The sequence below is a fragment of the Tachyglossus aculeatus genome, chromosome 2 (assembly GCF_015852505.1).
Source record: "Tachyglossus aculeatus isolate mTacAcu1 chromosome 2, mTacAcu1.pri, whole genome shotgun sequence".
Taxonomy (NCBI): domain Eukaryota; kingdom Metazoa; phylum Chordata; class Mammalia; order Monotremata; family Tachyglossidae; genus Tachyglossus; species Tachyglossus aculeatus.
In genome coordinates, this window is record NC_052067.1 from 88,367,769 (window position 1) to 88,385,481 (window position 17,713).

The 17,713-nt window shown below is 40.3% G+C and overlaps 1 protein-coding gene across 1 annotated transcript in view; it reads right to left on the bottom strand.

Annotated features, from left to right (window-relative positions):
• LAMA2 (laminin subunit alpha 2) overlaps positions 1 to 17,713 on the bottom strand; it is a 633,073-nt gene that overhangs the window by 237,814 nt on the left and 377,546 nt on the right. The window contains exon 18 of the mRNA XM_038760171.1: positions 13,642 to 13,769. Within this exon, the coding sequence (XP_038616099.1) occupies positions 13,642 to 13,769 (128 nt within the window). The remainder of the gene's footprint in view (positions 1 to 13,641; positions 13,770 to 17,713) is intronic.

A 17,713-nucleotide genomic window follows, 5' to 3' on the forward strand; every position in this document is an offset into this window, starting at 1 on the left:
GAGACTGTGAGCCCCACATGGGACAACTTGATCACCTTGTATCCCCCCCAGCGCTTAGAACAGTGCTCTGCACATAGTAAGCGCTTAACAAATGCCATTATTATTATTATTATTATTATTATTATAATGTAATGAAGAACAGAATGACACTCTTTGGCGGCACTGCAGAAGATTAGTCAGAGCAAGAAGCAAAACTGAAAACCACCTAACGGGCTGCCCATGGCAAACACAATCGATCAATCGATCGATGATCGATGATTGATCGATCGATCAATCGATCGATGGCATTTACTGAGTGGTTACTGTGTACAGAACGCTGTACTAAATAATAATGATAGTATTTATTAAGCACTTGTTGGTATGTGTGAAGCACTGTTCTAAGCACTGGGGGGATACAAGGTGATCAGGTTGTCCCACGTGGGGCTCACAATCTTCATCCCCATTTTACAGATGAGGTAACTGAGGCACAGAGAAGTTAAGTGACTTGCCCAAAGTCACACAGCTGACAAGTGGCAGAGCCGGGATTAGAACCCATGACCTCTGATTCCCAAGCCTGGGCACTTGCTACTGAGCCATGCTGCTTCTCTAAAGCTGGGGAGCCCATTGTTGGGTAAGGACCATCTCTATATGTTGCCAACTTGTACTTCTCAAGAGCTTAGGACAGTGCTCTGCACACAGTAAGTGCTCAATAAATATGATTGCATGAATGAATGAATGAATGACAAAAGAGTTGGTAGGCATGATCCCTGCCCACAAGGAGCTTAGAGCACAGGACTACTTTTCAGTGTCATGTGTTGTGTTTCAGACTACCGGTCCCATAAAGGCTTTTGCAGTCACCCTCATTCCCATCGGTCAGCTTGATAATATTAACTGTGGCATTAAGAGCTTACTATATGCCGAACACTTGCTAAGTGCTGGGATAGAAGCAAGACAAGAGGGGAATGCATTGAGGCTGGAGCAAAGTGGGGGACCCATGGGATGGTCAGGAGCTCCCCTGGAGAAATGCTTTAGGTTTGTGAGGGTTGAACAGAACATGAGGGAGTGGCAAATTTTTTCCAGCTCAGAGCAGCCAAATGTCTGAAGCTAACCCTGCTGCCTCCCACCTAGATTTCTAACATAGCTCTTGGGCATCAAGGGAATAGCCTAATCAGTACTCACCCCTGGACTTATTGGTTTGCTTGCCACCCCTACAAGTGTGTCCTACTCCTGCTGGGCTTCTTTGTTTGTTTGGCACTTTGGTTTTCTATCATTCCTATCCAGGGTGATTGACATACCGTAATGAGGTAATCAGCTGGCATGCTGAAAAGCAATAAATGGTTTCGAATCCTCAGAGATCTGCTGCTCAGCCATTTTAAAGTGGGATGCCCTCAATTAATCTTTCTTCCATTCCTCCCCGTCCCCTTAAATGCATTTCTTCCTTTTTTTTCCTGGTAGGATAATTCAGGGAGACTGGAAAGATCAAAGGAATAGAACCAGGACTGCGAGTGCATCATCTCTGAATCTGAATTTCTGCCTGACCTTGATTCTCAGGGTTACTTTGCCTAAATTACTGTAATTAGGGAGGTAGCTTGGCCTAGTGACCTAGCATGGGACTGGGAACTAGGTGACCCAGGTTCTAATCTCAGCTCTACCACTGTTTTACTGTGCAACCTTGGGCAAATCACTTAACCTCTCTCTGCCTCAGTCAATCAATCATATTTACTGAGGTCTTACTATGCTCAGAGCACTGCGCTAAACCCTTGAGAGAGTACAAGAAAGCAGCATAGCACAGTGGATAGAGCACAGGCCTGGGAATCAGAAGGTCATGGATTCTGATCCTGGCTCTGCCACTTGTCTGCTGTGTGACCTTGGACAAATAACTTCACTTCTCTGTGCCTCAGTTACCTCATCTGTAAAATGGGGATTAAAACTATTAGTCCCATGTGGGACAGGGACTGGGTCCGATCAGATTTGCTTGTATCCACCCCAGGGCTTAGTACAGTGATATTTACTGAGGTCTTACTATGTTCAGAGCACTGTGCTAAGCCCTTGAGAGAGTACAAGAAAAGCAGCATAGTGTAGTGGATAGAGCACCTGCCTGGAAGTCAGAAGGTCATGGATTCTAATCCTGGCTCTGCCACTTGTCTGCTGAGTGACCTTGGGCAAATAACTTCATGTCTCTGTGCCTCAGTTACCTCATATGTAAAATGGGGATTGAAACTATTAGCCCCATGTGGGACAGAGACTGGGTCTGACCAGATTTGCTTGTATCCACCGCAGCGCTGAGTACAGTGCCTGGCACACAGTAAGCACATAAAAATACCATATTTATTATTATTATCACAATATATCAGGGTCTGTAGACACATGCCTTGCCCACAGTGAGTTTACAGTCCTCATCTGAAAAATGAAGCTAAATTAACTTCTCTACCTACCCCTTAGACTGTGAGCCCCAGGTAGTACAGGGAGGGATGCATTCAATTTGATTATCTATATCTACCCAGCACTTAGCACGGTGCTTGGCATATAGTAATTGCTTAATGCATACTACTATTATTACTACATCTTGATACCTTTGATTTCTAACAATTACTCAGCCCTAATTTCTTGATCTTTCTTACCCAACAGGTGTCAGGATTAAACTGTTTCGATACATTTTTGTGAATATACAAAATTCTTTCATAATTAAAATTGTGGTAGCCCAGTCACCTCAAGAGACTTTCAGGATTTAGGAACACCAAGGAAGTCTAAACTGAATAAACCTTGGAGGCTGGTGTGAGGAAAGTCGCAGTAGAGCAGCCATTGTGTGAAGATGGTCCAACAGAAAGGCCTCAAAGCCAGAAGATTTGGGTTCTGATCCCAGTTCAGCCTTTGGTCTGCTATCTACCATGGGCAAGTCACTTATTCTGTTTGGGCCTCTGTTTCCTGGCCTAAAAAAATGAGGATAATAGCTACTTCACTCTATCTCAAAGGGAGGTTGTGAAGACATGAGATAAGTGATGTGAAAGTATTTTGGCAAAATGCATAAGTGCTGTACAAATATAATGTATCATTTTTTACTGGAGCAGCTGGGATGTTGGTCCTGGATTCCAGGAGTTCAGTGAGTTCTTATGTCCCCTACAACAAATTAATGATAGCCCTAAAGCTTAGCATGCTCGCGGAGGTTGCCGGTCTCAAATGCACTAGCTTTCCACTGAACGCTACTTAAACATGACATGGAGGAAGAAGAGGCCACAAGCCGAAATTCTATCTCAGTCCTGTCTAGGACTCAAGAACTGAGAATACCTTTTGCCCAACTAGGGGAGAATTTCTCCCCTTATCAGACCCTCCATGGTCTTTGTCTGTGAGCTTTACCAACATAGAAAAGCTGAATGGTCAGGTGGATAAAGCATAGACTGGGAGTCAGAAGGACCTGGGTTCTAATCCCAGCTCTGCCGCTTGTCTGCTGTGTGACCTTGTAGCAAGTCACTTCACTTCACTGGGCCTCAGTTACCTCACCTGTGAAATGAGGATTAAGACTGTGAGCCCCAAGAGGGACAGCAACTGTGTCCAACCTGATTATCTTGAGTCTAATCCAGCGCTTAGTAAAGTGCCTGGCACATGGTAATTGCTTAGCCAATACCATTAAAAAATGGGCCCGAACATGGCCATAAATAGAGGAAGAGATTGGCCTCTGCCCAAGCAGTAGCATCACCACTTGAAGACTCTTGTATTCAGATGGAGCTAAGGATGAGACTTTTCCAGAGAGGAGAGCAAGGGGAGAGGAATGATTCTGCATCCTGTCCTCCATGCCCCTCAGCCCTCCAAGAAATCCATATTGTTCGGAGCTGGTCTTCTTGAATTAAATCTCAACTCCCCAGGCATTGGGTTGGAACTAACCAGGTTCAGTATGTATTTCATTATATTTCAGTAACTTTAGATGTTCTCCTTCCTTTCTTTAACTAAGGACTCATCCACACAGAACACATTTCTGAAAATTAATTATGATATTTTCAAATGAATGCTTTGTAATATACTGGGTTAAATATAAGATAACCTGATCAGGAATTATCCCTGTCCACATGGGACTATCAGAGATGTAGAGAGGAGTGGGTATTTTGCAGATGAGAAAACTGAGGCTCAGAGCAGTTTAAAAAATAGCCCAAGGACACAGAGCAGGGCAGGGCAGAGCTTTGATTAGAAGGCACATCTCCTGATTCTCAGTCTGTACACTTTCCACAAAGCCCTCCTTCTTCCCCTAGGAATTTCTAGGGGAGGTTTTAAGGCACTCAATAAGCTCTCCCCACCCATCTTACCTTGCTGATATCCTACTACAGCCCAATCTGCACACTTCTCTCCTTTATTGCTCTATTCCACTGATCTCATCTATCCCACCTCCAACCCCTTACCTTCTTCAAATCTTATTAAAATCACATGTCCTCCAAAAGGACTTCTTGACTAACCCCTCATTTCCCCTACCTATCCTCACTTCTACATTGCCTACCCACTTGGCTGTGTACACCTTAAGCACTTTAATACTCACCCAAACCCACAGCACATATATACATATCTTTATATTGAACTATTTCCCCTATCTGTAATTTATTTTATTGTCAGTCTCCTCCTGTGAACTGTAAGATCCTCGGGGGCAGGGATTTTATCTACCAACTCTGTATTTTACTTCCCCAAGTGCTTAGTACAGTACCCTGCAAATTGAAAGTGTTCAGTAATACCATCGATTGATTCCATTTCCTATCTTAACCTCAACAGGCAAAAAGCTAATATAATGCTCTGCCAACTGTAATCATGTTCATTAAGCCACAAAGTATTCATTGAACTGAAGAACCCATTCTGGAAACCCTGTTATCAAGACATACAAAACACTGACAGAGTGCATTTTTAACATTTCTAATCCCTTCTGCATCCTGCCACCCAGATACAGCTCAGGCATGGGTCATTTTCCTATGGGATGTCCATAGAGAAGTAAGTGTAGCCTAATGGATAGAGCACAGGTCTGGGAGTAAGAGGACCTGAGTTCTAATCCCAGCTCTGCCACTCATGTGCTGTGCGACCTTAGGCAAGTTACTCAATTTCTCTGTGCCTCGGTTACCTCATCTGTAAAATTGGGATTAAAGCTGTGAGCCCTACGTGGGACACAGGTTGAGTGCAGCCTGATTAGCTTTTATCTACTCCAGTGCTTAGTAGAGTGTCTAGCACATAGTAAGCACTTAACAAATACAATATGAAAGAAAAATCCCCACTACGGTCCAGCTGCAAAAAATAAACCAGTTTAAAATTTCTGGTAACATGAAGCTTCTGTTAATGACTGCCAATATTTCACCCAGCACCATTTAACCCGGTGTGATTCTCAAAGTCTTTACAATTGACACCATTTAAGAAATCGATCCTTCAACTACTGACATTATTAGGATGCATCAGGCTCTCTAGTTCACAGCAATGCTGTCTCTATAGCATTCAAATATCTGAGTGAGAGATGTCACAAAAATATTCATAAACAGTTGCTCTATTTTGGGGAAAATTGTTTGGCCGAATGTAGCAATTTCACTTTGGAATTTGGCAAGAATAGCAAGGGAACATTTCCTTCTGGGGCTGGAAGAGAAGCTTGTGAGATCACTGGAGACTACACTGAGATTCCAGTGAACTGTCATTTAACACTACTTGGCATTATATCAGCATAGTGGAAAAGGTACCACTTCCTGGATTACCAACTAAACTTTCAAATACCACAGGAGACTAAGAAGAGCCAGGGCAACCGGAGGCTCTCCTCAAACTCAGGCGTGCAAGAGCAGTAAAAACTTTAAGCAAAAGCCAAGAGCATAAAACCTAATTATGAGGATACTGCCTAGTGTCTTCTTTGGAGTTTTCAAATATCCAACTATTGGGAAACACAACTCAGTTATCTTGATAGATCAAGGTCTAATTTCATGGGGCTGTCAGCTAAAAGGGTCTGATGAAACAGTATTCTAGACTCTGCCTCAGACCTTATTTTTACAGTTTTATAAATACGACAAGATCCTCACCAAAATCTTCCTTTAGTCCCATGGAGAAGCATGCTATATGCAATTTACAGATAACAATAATAATAATAATAATGGTATTTGTTAAGTGCTTACTATGTGCCAAGCACTGTTCTAAGTGCTGGGGGAGATACAAGATTCTCAGGTTGTCCCAGGTGGGGCTCACAGTCTTAATCCCCATTTTACAGATGAGGTAACTGAGGCACAGAGAAGTTAAGTGACTTCCCCAAAGTCACACAGACTACAAGTGAGGAGATGAAAGAGCTTAGGTAAGAGATATTGCCCAAAGTCTGACAGCATGCCAGTGGCATAACCGGGCCACATAGCATAAAGGACTTTCCAATCTTAGCTTCCTGAGCAACACTGGCCTTCCTTTTAATGATGCATTTCTTCAAGAGGCAAAATAAATACCCAAACTTCATTTACATGTAGTTACCCTATGCTTCCTATAAGCTTTTAGAAGTGGATTTCCTGGTTTACATCCTCACTGCTTAGTAGCTCACAGGAATGTTGCATGGTTAATGATACTAGATGAATCATAAAAGCTCTATTCTAATGAAACATCATCAACATTTCTAAGATATATAAATTCTTCCTGGGTTATTATTAGTATTCTGAAAACAGAACACTGAGTTTCAGTTAGATTAACTGAGAAAGGCAGTGGTGGTTCAAATACAGTTTGCGCATTGAAGCCTAAGATCTGCACATCCAACATTATCTTAAGTAATAAAGGAGAAGAAATGCTAAGTACGGGGTATATTATTGGAAAATTATTAGAGTAAATAATTTCAGGAAAAGTCAGATAAAACCCCAAATGATCTGATATTCATTGTATTGAACAGAATATGGCATTTTCAAACTTCCATCTACCCATCCTCCAATAAAAGAACATGGACTCTAACCAAATTGTGGAAGGGTGTAGGAATGGGCAAAAGGAGGTGGGTTGAATGCGGTCTCCCTGGCGATCCTGGGATCTATTCTTAGAAGCATGATGCTAAAATTAGTCTCAGGCAACCCCTCACAATTCTCCAGCTGAATCTCTGCACAGTGCTACAATTGCCGGCTATGGTAAATCTTCCGAGTTGTTCGGCATGGCCTAGTCGCTAGAGCACAGGCCTGAGAGTCAGATAGACCTGAGCTCTAATCCCAACTCTGCCCTGCACCTATTGTGTAACCTTGGGTAAATCATTTAACTTCTCTGTGCTTCAGTTACCTCATCTATACAATGGGGATTAAGACTGTGAGCTCCCCACAGCACCTGTATATATGTTTGTACAGATTTATTACTCTATTTATCTTACTTGTACATATTTACTATTCTATTGATTTTGTTAATGATGTGCATTTAGCTTTAATTCTATTTGTTCTGACGAGTTGACATCTGTCCACATGTTTTGTTTTGTTGTCAGTCTCCCCCTTATAGACTGTGAGTCCATTGTTGGGTGGGGACCATCTCTATATGTTGCCAACTTGTACTTCCAAAGCACTTAGTACAGTACTCTGTACACAGTAAGCGCTCAGTAAATACGATTGAATGAATGAATGTGGGAAAGAGACTGTGTCCAACACAATTTCTTTGTATCCACCCCAGTGGATACACCCCAGTAGCACAGTGTCTGTCACATACTAAGTGCTTAACAAATACCACAGTTATTATCATCATTATTGTTCAGACATAGCCTAATCCCACTGGCATTGGATGCAGGCAGCCAAACTTTAAATGACTGAAGTATGCATCCACCCACTGAAAATATTTCGAAGGAAGTGTCTAAAGGATGTACAGAATACTGTGCTCCTTCATCCAACAGCTTGTTTGAAAAAGGGGACATAAACATAAAATCATTTACAGGTGTAGTCATATAGCTGTAATTCTATTTATTCTGATGGTTTTGACACCTGTCTACATGTTTTGTTGTCTCTCTCCCCCTTCTAAACTGTGAGCCCATTGTTGGGTAGGGACTGTCCCTATATGTTACTGACTTGTACTTCCCAAGTGCTTAGTACAGTGGTCTGCACACAGTAAGCACCCAATAAATACAATCGAATGAATGAATAATAAATTGATTGTACAATTGAATGGACACATACACAAGAATGTTGAAGGTGGGTATGAATAAGTTGATATGCAGTAGAGTTGGTGGTTGTCTTTATATATTTGGGATGCTTGTATGTTGTGGGCAGGGAATGGGTCTGCTATATTGTTATATTGTACTCTTCCAACTCCTATATGCTGTACTCTACTCTCAATGAATACAATTGATAAAGTGGGGAAGGCTTTTTGAAGGAAAGCAATTTTAGGAGGGCTTTGTTTACAGAGAAGCAGCATGGCTCAATGGAAAGAGTGCAGGCTTGGGAGTCTGAGGTCATGGTTTCAAACCCCGGCTCCGCCACTTGTCAGGTGTGTGACTTTGGGCAAGCCACTTAACTTCTCTGTGCCTCAGTTACCTCATCTGGAAAATGGGGATGAAGGCTGTGAGCCCCAGGTGGGACAACCTGATCACCTTGTAACCTCCCCAGTGCTCAGAACAGTGCTTTGCACATAGTAAGCGCTTAATAAATGCCATTATTATTATTATTACAGGGAGAGCTCTGATCTGTCAGATTTGTGAAGGGAAAGAGTGCCAAACTGAAGAGCAGTGTGAATGAGGGGATGGAAGAGGGAGAGTTAGGAGTGAGAGACAAATAGAAAGTTGACTTGGGAGAAGTGAAGAGTACCTTGGGGAATTGCAAATTCATTTAATTGTATTTATTGAGTGCTTACTGTGTGCAGAGCATTGTACCAAGCGCTCGAAGAGGACAGATATGTGAAATGGGTTGAGTTGATAGAGAGTCATGGAGCCAATTGTGAGGAATTTTTATGTGATATGAAGAGACATAGGAAGATAGTGGAGGTTTATTGATGAGAGCAGCAATGTTTTAAGATGATCCTCATGGCACAGGTTGGAGGGGGAAGAGACTGAAGCAGAAGGCTGATGAATATAATATAGTCTCAATATGATTAGAGCTAGAACACCACTGGTACTTGAATCTTTAGCCAATGAATGAGGAGGGGAGTGCTAACAGCACCCTTTTTCGCACTTCAACACAACAGAACTGAAAAAAATGGAGTCACTCCCAAAGAGTGGTTGTGAATCCTCATGCTACATGCCTTGTATCTGGCCCAGCCATTCACCTAATCGACAGCTCTGCTTAGTCTAGGGAATCCCAAACTCCTCTCCTTCCCACCCTCGTTCTCTCCCTTCTCTTCTTCCACCCACCTCTCCTTCCACCAACTCCCAGTCACCCACCTTTCTGGATGCCGCAGTTTAATCAGACAGGCAGGAAGGGGAGAGGCAACATTTATGCTTGGGAGTCAAGACTAATGGTATTTGGTTTCAAAACCGTTGATCTTATCTGCACAACACATTCCCACTATCAATCAATCAATCAGTGGTATTCAGTGAGCACTTAGGATGTGCAGAGCACTGTCCTAAGCACTGCATTCCAGAAGGCCCTCTGCATCACAGTCTAGTAGAGAAGCAGTACAGTACAATGGAAGGAAATATCATGGGCCTTGGTGTCAAGGGATCTGAGATCCAGTCCTAGTTTTGCCACTTGCCTTCAGTGTGACCTTGGAGGAGTCACTTAAATACTTGTTCTCCCTCTTGAACTGTGAAGCCCATGTAGGTCAGAGATTTACTATAACCTGATTATATTTTAATAATCATTTTAACAAGTTTGGTATTTGTTAAGCGCTTACTATGTGCAAAGCACTGTTCTAAGCGCTGGGGAGGATAAAAAAGTGATCAGGTTGTCCCATGTGGGGCTCACAATCTTAATCCCCATTTTACAGATGAGGTAACTGAGGCACAGAGAAGTTGAGTGACTTACCCAAAGCTGGGATTTGAACTCATGACCTCTGACTCCCAAGCCTATGCTCTTTCCACTGATCCATGCTGCTTCTCTATGCTTCTCTTTTAATGACCTCTATGCTTAGTACAGTGCATGGTATATAGTAAGCGCTTAACAAATACCAACATTATTATTATTATTATGATTATTATTATAAGCCCTTAAATTATACCACAATTATAATTTTTGTACAATGGAAGTTTTTTTATCAGAAATTCTCTTCGAATAGCACACTCTTTTACTGTACACCTGCCCTTTATAAAGTCCCAGAGAAAATCAATTTTATGAATTCATTCATTCATTCATTCAATCAATCATTCATTCATTCAATCGCCTTTATTGAGCGCTTACTGTGTGCAGAGCACTGTACTAAGCGCTTGGGAAGTACAAGTCGGCAACATATAGAGACGGTCCCTACCTAACAACGGGCTCACAGTCTGGAAATGCGACTGTAGTAAAATACAAACATATACTCTATAAGCTATGCATAATTGAATTATTATAGACTGCTATTTGTCAATAAATCATATACTATAAATGATTTATATATTCAAATGTAATTGATTTATGTAACAATGTTAGTACAGAAATTTGGAGCCAAAATGCCTGTAATCTGTAAGATTTATGAACCTGTTCTAGACATAAATCATCAAGGAAAAAAACATTCAATAAGCAGTGCATATATGTGAAATGGTAACAGCAAGCTTTGGGGATTTTCTTCTGAAAAACCTGCGAATATAATATAGCCTATCATACTCTATTCAGAATTACACAGGGAAACTCTTCTGTGTATGCCTAAGAGCATTCAATGGAAATCCATTCAAATTCTGCTTACAACAGTAATGATGAAAAATGAGTATTTTTGAAGCCTAATTGTATTCTCTAATCCATTACATTTTCTCATTGTATTCTGTTTGGTTAAAAACAACTGTCCTAGGTTGTTAGGGAAGAATACTTTCTCCTTTAATTCTGGAAAATTTACACAATTGCCACTTTTTAAACATTTTTAATTGGAAAACTTTTTACAACTGTAATTACACCATTTCTCGTTTCTATTGGGTGGTGACCATCTGCAAACTGAACTTCTTTCATTTAGGCCCTTCTCAAATGAATTATGGCCCTAATGGTGGGATTTAAGCAGCAAAACATTGGCACTGTAATTCCAATCCCACTCAGCCATTTCTGAGTTTCATCTTTCTACTAGAAATTCAGGGATAGTACCCAGGCTTTTAATTGGAATCCAAGGGTAAGGAGACATGCTACCTCCAGAGAAGAGTTAAACTAATCCCTTAATTTGTTTTAGGGCCCAAGTTCTATGATTTTCGTTTTCTTCAATTTAAAATGTCAAAGTTTTCTAAAATTGAAGTGAACCTAGGCAGTGAATTAGGCATTACCACGGTAGTTATCAGGTTCCTTTACCATTATATGTATAACTATAAGCAACGCCATCATTGAGTCAGACCAATCATCTAGAATTCTGTCCCAAGCTGGCTGCTTCCCTTCACATCAGTCCTAATGGATATGGGGGGTTGCATTTAACATCTCTATCTTTTCCCTTTACATCCCTAATTGTTCCTCTAAAAACACAACAATAATATTGTATTCATTAAGCACTACTATGTGCCAGACACTCTACTAAGTGCTAGGATATCTACAAATTAATCCAATTAGATTCAAAAAATATATATATCAATGAAGTAATCCAAATCCCTTTTGGACCTATAGATATTTCTGCCCACCCCTGAACTGACTTCCTGTGGTAACAAATTCTAAATGTTTATCCCCTTGGGGGTGAAGTGTTATCTTTTCCTTTGAATGTATCAACTTTGAACTTAAATGGGTTCTTGTTCACCCTGTATTGTGGTATTCAACTCACTGTGGGTAGAGAATGTGTCTCTTTAATGTTACCTTATACTCCCAAGCATTTAGTACAGTTATCTGCACACAGTAAGTGCTCACTAAGTATGATTAAATGAATGAATGGAATTAAATTCTAAATGCCCTGTCTGCACATTACTTAATTTTTTAAACTTTTATGATATCACCTCCTAGACTTTGTCTTTCCCAACCATAGCCTCCTCATCTTCTCTGTCTAATTTTACAGAGAAACCTTGCCATGGCCACTGATCTTAATACCTTGGTATATGAATAGCACTTCTGTTGTTGCTTAGGGCTTTTTAATCAATCTTCTCATTTCCTGTAATGCAGGGAGTGGCAGGTACTATTTTCCCCATTTTACAGGTAAAGAAATTGAGGCCAAATGACAGTAAGTCACTTGGCCTAACTAGAACCCTAGTCTCCTGACTCTCTACTCTTTCCACCTATCATCTTGGATGACCTGTTGCCCCTTCTCCAGCTCTACTATGCTCTCCTTAAGATGTGAAGACATAAACTGTATGCACTATCCAGGACTGCATTTATATAATGGCAAACTATGTATTTCATTTTATTTTATATGACCTTCCTGTTGATTCCCAGCAATTTTTGTTTCAACAACAGAAATTTCATATTTCTTTTTCCATAATACAGCACAATCTCCTTATTTTGTCTCCTTTCTTTACTTGAGACCTGGCTGCAGGTAAAAATCTATGACACAATGCACAAATTTAATAACTACATTTGATCTTACACTTAATCAGATATCTTAACAAGAGGCTGATAATGCACCAGCATGTCCCCTGCTTGACCAGAGTCCTATTTTTGTGACTTCTTGCTCATTAATATTATTATTTTCCAGAAGCACATTTAATACTGCTCGGTCTACCCTCTGTGCTTTTCAGTTGGAGAAGTGGATGAAGCATAAATGTGGCCATAAGCACCACCAGTGGTTTCTCAGATGCAGGGAAGGCCTTGGTGACTTGAAAAGATACATAGATCTACATAGATCACTTGGTGGATGTCAACTTTGCCCTAGGAGTTGCAACTCAGGGATCCTATAGCCATGGTTTTAAGCTTTTGCTGATTGGCTGTAAGCCTAAGGAGAAACTATGAGAAGGGATTGCAGGGTTCTACCTCCAAAGTGTATATTGATTTTTTTTTTCTGACACATTCCAGAAACAGCCTTCAATTACATGAGAGGATATTTATGTTCTTAGAGTACTTTCCAATAGACTTGAATTAGTTGAGTTTTTCTTTAGGGCACATCACAACAATGAAAATAACCACAGAGTGGAAAGGTGGGTCCTTGTGGGTGCTCACCAGACAGATTAGCAGGAACGGTGAATTCTGACCTACTGCATCCTGTTTGACTTGGAAAAATCAGTTACCCCCAGGGGCCCATTTCATCTTCCTAATTAATAGTAACAGAGCTCAAGTCTCTCTATGTGTTAGTAAATTACAATCCCCACTACTTTAAGTCTATTGAAAAACACTTTAAGGACATAAATATCATCAGCATGTCATTGAAAGCTATTTCTGAGAAATATTTCAGGTCATTAAGGTATCTTTCAAGATGTTACGGCTTTCCAGAATAGATTTTGGGGGATCATTTTGGAACCATTTCTGTTTTGTTCCTGTCACGGATAAGGCACTACCGGAAAATGTTTAACTAGTCATCTAAAAAATATCTGAGGCCAAAGAAATCATAATCAGAACCGTAAACTAACTCAAGTAGAAAGATACTATCTCTTCTAAAAGAACGACAAGCACACTTGTACATGATGGACAATATGGGGCCATATTGGACAGAAACTCTAAAGAATTTGTTTTAATTACCAGATGGAGAAATGACCAGGTGGTTAAACCTATGACTTACTTGTTCGATGGTATATTTAATGGGCAGGCACACAGATGACAGTCATCGGTGGTCCCTTCAGTTGGATCACCATAGAAACCAGGAAGACATCTATTACAGAAGGGGCCACCTGTGTGGTCCTTGCAGTCCTGAGAAGGAAACATATGGTCGTAGTTGTCATTTTGGTCTCAAAAATCATCAAAACTAGAGCTTAAAATAGATCAAGATCTCTTGGATGTTCCCCTGCAAGTGATAAATTAATTCCTCCTTTTTTCACGGCCAGTTTCCCAGCAGAGAAATAGTGCCGACGGCTAATTTTCATTTCATTCCTTAAAATATACTGCTAGTTTTCTTAAGAGTGAAAAAAATGCTTCATTTTTATATCACATCCCCATTATACAATGGTTACCCTTCTATCTCATTTGGCTTTGTTTATTGTTCTCGAGGATGTAATCTGATTATGTTACCAGCAAGGAAGGTTAATGTCACCAGAGCCTTAAAAACAGACTATTTGTTGTGATTACAATTAAGGAGTTCAGTCTGACTTTCAGACAGATCCAGCCCCTTTCTTTGTAAAATTAATCGGAGCCTTTGCTTCATCTGATTTAGTGGGAGATGTGACAGTACACTCTGCTCCTCTGAGATCATCATCTTAGGCATTTAATTGCTACCTACATGAACTCTAATGATAGATATGATTCACTAACAAGGCAAAAGTAACACATGTGAGCCAGCAAAGCCTGACTCATAATTAAAGATTTGAAAACTGAGGAAAACTTCACAAACAGATGGAAAACATTATACAGGGAAAAAAATAGGCTAGATTTTTGATAATTTAAATTAAGTATTCAAAATCATTCGGCAGTCTCATTTTGGAAGCCGTTGCTCTCATTTTGGACTCGTATTAAGCCAGGAAATGAATGGGAAATGTGGATTTGTGAACACCATGTCTTCATCATAATTCATTGTTCATTAATCAATTCAATCTCCATTGCCTCAGCCTAACAGTCAGTGCTGCTAGCCATCCATCAAAAGGCACTATATTTGTATGGGACAAGCACAAGCCTATTCTTTCTTGGCAGTAAATGTATGTTTAACTTCCCACACGGTAGCCTTCTGCTTGGGTTCTATTGCTTCCTTCTGGCTCTGTAGGACTTTTGTAGTGTTTCAAAAGGAAGCACACACTTTCTAGACCCATTTTTTTTAATGTAGAAGCATAATTTTGTAGTACATTCTACCAGCCTTATAATGTGCTTGTTTGTCAAAATCAACTGATCCTTGCCATCCCCTAAACACTGCTCTGTGAGATAGATACCACAGTTAGGCAAATGGAGAAAAAGTGTTTTAAAGTTTTATGTTTTGATGTTGTTTTGATGTCTGTCTCCTCCTCTCTAGACTGTAATCTTGTTTTAGGCAAGGATTGTCTCTCTTTATTACTTTATTGTAATTTCTAAGCACTTAGTGTAGTGCTCTGCACAAAGTAAGCACTCAATAAATGCGATTGAATTAATTAATTAATATTTTGCTGGAAACCCGGGCTCAGAAGGCTTAAATGACTTACCCAAAGTCACACAGCAGACAAGTGGCAGAGTGGGGATTAGAATCCAGGTCCTCAATCCTCAGACCTATGCTCTTTCCACCAGGCCATGCTGCTTTTCCCTTTTCCTCCTCATGTCAGATTTAGGGTAGGATTACACCATTTTTAGTTTTGCTGCTTCATAGCAATCGTCCTCTGGTAATTCAGTGAAAACCTAAGGTGGGCTAAATCTACCTGCCAATTCCCAAGATTTTCAATAAACGAATACCAAATCCATTGACTGTCACCAATACTTCTTTCAGTGAATACTACGAAATAAATCTTCCTCTTACCTAAGTTTAAGGTATTTAAAAAGAATGCATTTGGATCTTGGCTGAAATTCTGCAGAGGAAATACATCCTATTTATGTAGCATCTAGTCCCTTCTAAGTGTTAATGAGGAAATTGCATAAACTTGTCTCTCAGGCTTTCTAGAAGTCATGGTATACACTACTGAAATTATACAAAAACAAATCTAATATGTTCCATATTCTTTTTACAGTTATAAGATATCAATCCCTAAAATGACTGGGGATTATGTGACACTCTGATAGCATAATTGGCCTGGGGTAGGGAGGTGAAGGATGGGGAGGGTTATGCTGTCACAGGGATTTCAGAGTTTGCATTGGATTGCCCATTAAATCAAAGAACGGTGTATAGCACAATAAAAATAAACCTTCTCATTTGGTTCTTCTAGGGGATCAGAAGTCTCTCCCAGCTACTTCAAGATGGGAGCTAAAGATGATCTTTTTAAAAAGGCCTACAGTCAACAGATAACACGAGCTCTGATCCAAGTGGAAAAAAAAATCACAAAAGATTTCAGTTCTCTTCCAACACATTTCAAAGGTCAAGAGTAAAAGAGCAATGTCATATCAGTAAAATTAGATGTCTAAATTGTTGTGATACTACAGTGGGGAAAAAAGCATGATGAATAATAATGAGGGAGCCAAAAGGCCATATAAGTCTCTAAAGAAGGATTGCCTTTGAAGTGAAACACTTCTCTTCTGGAGGGTTTGAACATCCTCCATTATGTGGATTGTGTCAAAAACCCCGTGATCCAGAGTGAAGAGCAGCATTTCGAATAAACTTTACTCTGGGACACACAGCCAAAATCACCAGGACATCTGTACTCCACCGCCCATTCTAGGTCGCTTTTCATTCAGGGCCATACTTTATAACTGAGGCATGTTGAACTTCATCCTGTATCTTCCTTTTGCATTTACCCAAAGCATCCTTTCAGGAGCTCTGGGTAACATATTGCTGGGTCTCAATAAATCACAGCCCCAATGTGGTATGCATTAGGAAGCAACAGGAGAAAGATCTGTCAGAAATCATCACGCCTCATCCTCAGTCACCCAACCAATGAAGAGAATGCTCACTCTCACTAAAATGGAATGAAATCACAACAGAGAGGAAAGAGCTGATATAACTTTAGGCAGTGGATTTCTAAAGGCTAAGCAAAGGCTGGGAGTCACTGCCTAGAATGTAGCCTCTCTTAAAGAAATGTCCTGTGTAGGACAGGGATTGTGTGGGATTATCTTGTATCTACCTCACTAGCATAGCCCGTGGCACATAGGAAATTCTTAACAAATAATTTAATTATTTTGGGGATTTTTCTGGGCACTTTGTCTATGCACTTGCATCTGTGACCTTTGGGCATTTGATATTCACCCTACCCTCAACCCCACAGCACTCAAGTACATATCTTTAAAATACAATGTACAATGCATCAGAGTTGGTAGATATAATAATAATAATAATAATAATAATAATAATAATAATAATAATAGCATTTAATAAGTGCTTACTATGTGCAAAGCACTGTTCTAAGTGCTGGGGAGGTTACAAGGTGATCAGGTTGTCCCACGTGGGGATTACAGTCTTAATCCCCATTGTACAGATGAGGTAACTGAGGCACAGAGAAGTGAAGTGATTTGCCCAAAGTCACAGAGCTGACAATTGGCGGAGGCGGGATTTGAACCCATGACCTCTGACTCCAAAGCCCAGGCTCTTTCCATTGAGCCATGCTGCTTCCCCAAACTTACGGTCTGTGTGAGCAGGGAACATATCTGCCAACTACATTGAACTAATGTCCCCCAGGAATTTAGTACAGTGCTCCACAAATACTATTTGCAGAATAAATACCACTGACTTACATTTTGTCATGCAAGCTATTACACCAGCCTCTCTTTCCCATTCTTGAATAATTCCTTCTCAGTTAATCCTATCAAGTATATGGCTGGGAGCTCCACAGTGGCCCAATCATATTTACAGATTCTTTTCCCTTTTGAGGAGTAGGGAAAGACAAACCCATGTTCAATCAGGAGATAAATATTTCGCACTAAAGGTAACTATCACGATATTGTCTTTTTCCTAAGATTCACATATGAACTGAAGAATCGGTTCATGACTCTCTTCATGAAAATGCTATTAAAAAAAAAAATCTACTAATACCCAAATTAAATCTACCTTGTTTTGCCCTGCAATGCAATTAAGCAATATCTCATATAAGGAGAAG